Source organism: Ptychodera flava, chromosome 18 (assembly GCF_041260155.1).
Source record: "Ptychodera flava strain L36383 chromosome 18, AS_Pfla_20210202, whole genome shotgun sequence".
Lineage (NCBI taxonomy): Eukaryota > Metazoa > Hemichordata > Enteropneusta > Ptychoderidae > Ptychodera > Ptychodera flava.
In genome coordinates, this window is record NC_091945.1 from 35656929 (window position 1) to 35662979 (window position 6051).

General features: G+C 34.2%; 1 protein-coding gene across 1 annotated transcript; it reads right to left on the bottom strand.

Moving 5' to 3' along the window:
- Window positions 1-701: 701 nt before the first annotated feature.
- Window positions 702-6051, bottom strand: LOC139117481 (transmembrane protein with metallophosphoesterase domain-like). The gene is given in 6 exon segments (XM_070680613.1): window positions 702-1035; window positions 2538-2677; window positions 2838-2907; window positions 2910-3002; window positions 3832-3942; window positions 5369-6051. Coding segments are annotated over 6 exon segments (1188 nt in total). The 5' UTR covers window positions 5952-6051; the 3' UTR covers window positions 702-844.

Sequence of the window (6051 nt, forward strand, 5' to 3'; positions counted from 1 at the left end):
AGTAACAATTTGGGTACTCAGTTGTAATGGTTGTAGTTTTCTTATCACATCAAGAAAGAATTGTGGGACAAAAGAACGTAGAGCTTTACTTTATTTACTTGGCCATATTATAAATAACAAACCCACAGTTGATTGTGGCTAGGTACACAGTCCTTGTTTGTGTCACCATTCCTTACCACAATTAGTGTTTCCTGAGTCTGAGTAATACACATGGAATTATATTACAGTCTTTCCCTGTAAAAACCAGCTGTCGATTGTACAATGCACATATGGTGTTTGGGAATTGTTTTGGTGATCTTAATGCACATTTACAGATAATTAATGTTTTTGATACATTTTCAGGTTTACTTTGTGTTTATTGGTGCTAATCCATGTGAAGTGTCAAACTCACTCTGTAAGTTTGGGATATGAAGAGCATATCACTGTAGAAGACACAAGTGATCATTTGGAAATCATAGTAATTCTAGTCAGACATGTAACCGCCTTGGTGTCATTATCAAAACAACAAAACAAACAGATGTTTACAGCACCAAATTTATCTTTGATTTTATTCATCTTAAACAACAAAAGAAACGAAAACACTCTTTGTCAAGATTTCTGTGAATAGGCATATTAAAATCAAATAGTTATAAAATCTTACTGAATTTGACACACTTTTAATAGGGTCTTTATCACCTTGTAAATTCATATTATTGGATATGAAAAAGCCAACAATTCATTGCCCCTGTATTTTGTACAAAAGCAGGCGGAGAGCTAACTATATTCAATATTTAAAATATTTTATGGCACATTTTAAGGGTTAATATGAAACAGGTTTTGTAAAGCTGACATTGAAATGGCAGTGCTAATATCTTGTCAGCGTGATATAAGTAACTTCTGGTAGATTAGCTAGTCTCATTGGAAACCCCCAATAGTAAGTACCAGATGACACATAGATGTAAGTGTGTTCGCTGACTTGATACAATCCAGCAAAATAGGGATACAGTAAGTAAGCTGTAATCATGAGTGGTAAAACTTGACCAGCATGGACGTGACCTGTGGAAGAAGTAAAATAAGAAAAATCTGACAGAGAATGGAATATAATTCTTCTTGAAAAATTCAATTTTTTAGGGAGTGCTTGTTTTTTTACTTCCAGGGCCTTTAGCATTGTGAACTTCTGTATCAGCAACAGCTTCCCCTTTTCTTCACATTAATTTAAATTTAAATTAGTGTTGATTTCTTTATAAGCAATAAATTGTCATCTGTTTGGGATGGTGCACATGAAATGCTTTTTGTGAACACATAGCAATGATTTTATTCATTTGTTATGTTTAAGATCCATTTTCTCCTTTTCACATATCAAAGAACTCCACAATATCAGATATGTTACAAGTATTAATACTTAAAAGGTGTTGCCTTAATCATATGCATATTTGCACATGCATGGGTAGGGGGAGAAATGGAAGAAACAAAGATATCAAAAGACACTGAGTGTTTTCCCAACACTTTTAACGGGTCATAAAAGATGACATCCCAAAATTCTCCTAATTCCCCACATTGAAAAATGGACAATCCCTGAGATAGTGACTGATAACCAGACTTAAGTGATTAAAAGCTGTGTAAAATCCATTTCAAAATATTTCATCATTACTTTTAATACATGACAAAGCTTGTATGTCGCTATGGAGCTTCAATCAAAACAAAGAAAAGAGGTAAGAAGATATTTGGTAAAATAAAAGGCTGTGACCAACAGTGACTTTTTTGACAATAAATGAAGAATGCACCTCGGGGACAGATATTCGGATTCTCAAACTTTTCCAATTCTTTTCTGATATACCACTTGTGGGGGCTCATTTTGAAGCCCTTTCACCATCTTACTTTTTTGAAAATTTTATTTTTGTTCACAGATTTAATGCAGGGATGGTGGCCATTTTGAATTCCAAATATCGGTAAATCTTTGGTAAATCATTTCCGTAGTACCAAAATTTGCATGGTGATACCCGATTTTTATTTTTAACTTTTAAAGCGAATGGTTGAAAGATTCCCTTAGAAAAATTAGAGCAAAAGTTGAAGTCTTTCACCTTCGACACGCATACTACCTTAAGGTGAATAACATATATATATTTTTTGTCCTTTGCTATTCAGCGTTACCACAACATTCTGTCTCTATATATGATTTTCATGAGATTGGACGACACTACAACAACTTCACTACATTGAAATTTGGAATTTCAAGCATCAGAAAAATGACTCTTCTGATTAGATTTTAAATGGAGTAGCACAGTGAACAAGGGAAACTTCTGTTGTAAATGGATGAAAAGTTTGACAACTATAAACTATAAACAGACAGCAAAGTAAAACATAATTGCATGAGCCAAATATTATACAGAATTTGGAAAAATTGAAAATGCATGATGCTTTAGCTCTATTAACATTGTCCCTTTGAAGAGGTCGTGGTCCTGAAGTCTAATCTTTCTGTGGCAGTGGAAAGAATAAAGTCTGTATTTTGACATCATTATTCTGAATGAATGAAAGAATAGTACGTGGTTTATACTCACCAGACAAAACCAGACTGATGTCTTGTCTTGACTCTATGGCGATCTTTGCAGCCTTGGGTTGATGAGCTAAGAGTATGACTGCATGATTTTCTTCAATATTTGTCAATGCTTCATCAAGATTCATACCATGTCCTGTATAGCTACAATAAAGACAATAACAGTGAAGTACTAGGTTACATTCATAATCATTCTTTGTTGAGTATTGTATGTTATTCACAAAATATAAGCCTTACGTCTCAACGTATATATGGTTATGGTTTGTATTTTCTGACTAATTTACATATACTAGTTATGTCTCACCTGATTGTATCAGCATGAATGTCATCAATTCCTGCCAAATAAAACCAGTCTTCAGGTTTTCTTTGTTGATTATTTTCACATGTTGGTTGTGTAGACTCTCCACTCCAAGTGTTTTCAAGTGTTCAAACCAGCCATCAACATTTCCTGTGTAGTACTCATGATTACCTTGGTGATGATCAAATGTTCAAAAAGATAAAAAAGTATAGGTATGAAAATTTTGAGTATGACAATTATTTTGAATGTATTGGCTTATGAATATGGCTAATTCATAATGACATTGGAGTTTTATCATTATGTAAATCTTCAGTAGAGGATGAATTCCATTATGTAATGATCTGTCCAAAATATAGCTCTTAACAGAGAGATGTTATTTTCCTCAATAACTATGTGCAGTCCTTGTTTCGTTGATCTAGACCAGAAAGAGAAGTTCATTTACATCTTTAGTCAGTCAGATAAATTACCCCTTGTTCAGTATATTTCAAGTACCTTACTTTCTCCCCCAGCAGCAGCTACAACCAGTGTTTGTTAATCCTTGTATCGTTGAACTGTAAAGGTATTTTTGCCTTACCACACTTCTTAAGTGTGTTGTTGGGCAATAAACATTATATTATTATTATTATTATTATTATTATTATGCTAAAATAAATATTTGTCCAAAAGTTTTGACAAGACTTTTGGAAATAAAACTCATATTCTCAATTAAACTATAGAAATTATGTACCAAAGTATGCAATCACAAGTGGGAGGCTGGGAGGTGAGGGGTGATAAAGATATGTATGAAGACAAAGTTTGTCTGAATATCCATCTACAGCAGAAAATGTCATGCCAGCATTGCTACTCATATTGTGACAAACTTATATTCATAAACAGAAGTATAGTGAAAATGATGTGAACTATATGTAGTAGCAGTTTCCAGTCCATCACTGGTACTGGTCAGATAAGATCTCTCATCTCAGCGTTTGCTTTAATGGAATTGTCATCAACATTTTCTCACCTGTGACAAAGTACACACGATATTTGGCTTCTAAGTGTTTCAGTGGTTCAACTGCTCCTCTGAGATTGTCAATGGTTGAATCAAACAGATCACCAGTGATCACCACCAGATCTTTGGAAGAGATTGTTTACCAGAGAAAAATTATTTACTCAAGTATAAAGATGATATACTATAAATTGACTACCAAGTATTTAAATTTTATACCAAAACCTTGCTGTGCATTTATACTACTGAATCATTATACCTGTGTTGCATGCTTTTAAGTTGCTAAGAGTTAAATGAAACCACTTCCATCACCAATGGGCCAATCACAGAGAGTTGAATACAACTTTATCCTAATTCAACACCAATGGGCCAATCACAGAGAGTTGAATACAACTTTATCCTAATTTAACACCAATGGGCCAATCACAGAGAGTTGAATACAACTTTATTCTAATTTAACACCAATGGGCAATCACAGAGAGTTGAATACAACTTTATCCTAATTTAACACCAATGGGCCAATCACAGAGAGTTGAATACAACTTTATCCTAATTTAACACCAATGGGCCAATCACAGAGAGTTGAATACAACTTTATTCTAATTTAACACCAATGGGCCAATCACAGAGAGTTGAATACAACTTTATTCTAATTTAACACCAATGGGCCAATCACAGAGAGTTGAATACAACTTTATCCTAATTTAACACCAATGGGCCAATCACAGAGAGTTGAATACAACTTTATTCTAATTTAACACCAATGGGCCAATCACAGAGATTTTAATGGAAAAGTTAACCGTGAGACAACATAGCTTGACTGATTTCAATGAGTTTCAAATGCTCATTTGTTCTAAAAATTATTTTATTTGTGATTTCTTACTGATTTTTCAGGGTTTGTATACTAGAGTATACTCAGAAAACTGTAAGTGCTTTGAAAGGTCACTTTGATAATGAGAGTCAGGAACAGGATGAACTGCAATTTTCACCTTGGACATCAATGACCAAGACATTCACAATTCCTACAAAAAAGACTTTGCAAGTCACAAGCCACAGAGTCCTAACTGCCATTCTTACTAATTGTATATGAAACCTCAAGAAAGCCAGGCTTATTGGGAAAAACTTTCAAGACAGAAGCGAGATTTTCCCATTCTTTGCTTGAGGTTCAAAGGTTGACAAAAAAGGGAGTCATACAAAAGTGAAGTACTTTTAAAATAATAGTTTGCTAACATGAAAATGAAAAAAATTAAAAAGGAAAGTTTGAGATTGCTACATAAAGTTTGTCACCATGTTATAATATGTTTTTGATTTGTAGCGAATATTTGATGGTCATCTACTTTCATGTTCTACACTGGTTATGAGAGCGACAACATCAAACATGAAATGTCCGAAATTTAAAATAAACAGCATGGTTCTTTGGTTTCAGTAGAAAGTGTACAATACATTGTGCATAAATATTACAACGCTGAACACAGCCTATGAAGTTAGTCATCCTGGTCTTTTTCATTGTGGCAAATAACTTTTGTTTTAATGAAATAGTGAACGTCAATACCTGGTTTCCAAAGTCTTGCAATATCCACTGCTTTCATAAGTTTTGATTTGCCAACAGTGGCGCCAAGATGTATATCTGACAGTTGGCTGATCCTAAATCCATCCATTGACACTGGAAGATTACGCACAGGGATTTCCACATGTTTGGACCATGGTCCATCATTTGCTGTCTTGAAACCCATAATGGACAGCACTGTAACAATGGTAATCACGGCAACAGTCCTTGTGTGTGGATTCAATGTAAGACATCTTGAGTTCAGGATTCTCATTCGTTGAAGAACGCCACAAAGTGATTCAAGGATGATAAGAACAACCAAGATGCTGTCCAATAGAACAGCTACGCCAAGACAACAATATGAGAAATGAACAAACCAATGTGGTTCTGTCTGCACAAATAATATTCCTAGTATATAAGCTGACTGTGCTAGGATGAGAAATATTAAGACACTGATTCTCCATGCTTGAAATAACAATAATGTGATGAATTTAGATTTTCCCGGCCGTCCACTATGATATCCTGGTGACATTCCAGGTGAAACTTTGGTGACTATCTGTTTCCATGCAAATATTGCTCCCAGGAACATTAGATATTGTACCACAATCACTGAATTTAATTTGAAAAGTTTTGTACGCACCTCTCTGTCAACATACTTTGAAATTATAGCAGAAACTGTCACAAAAATC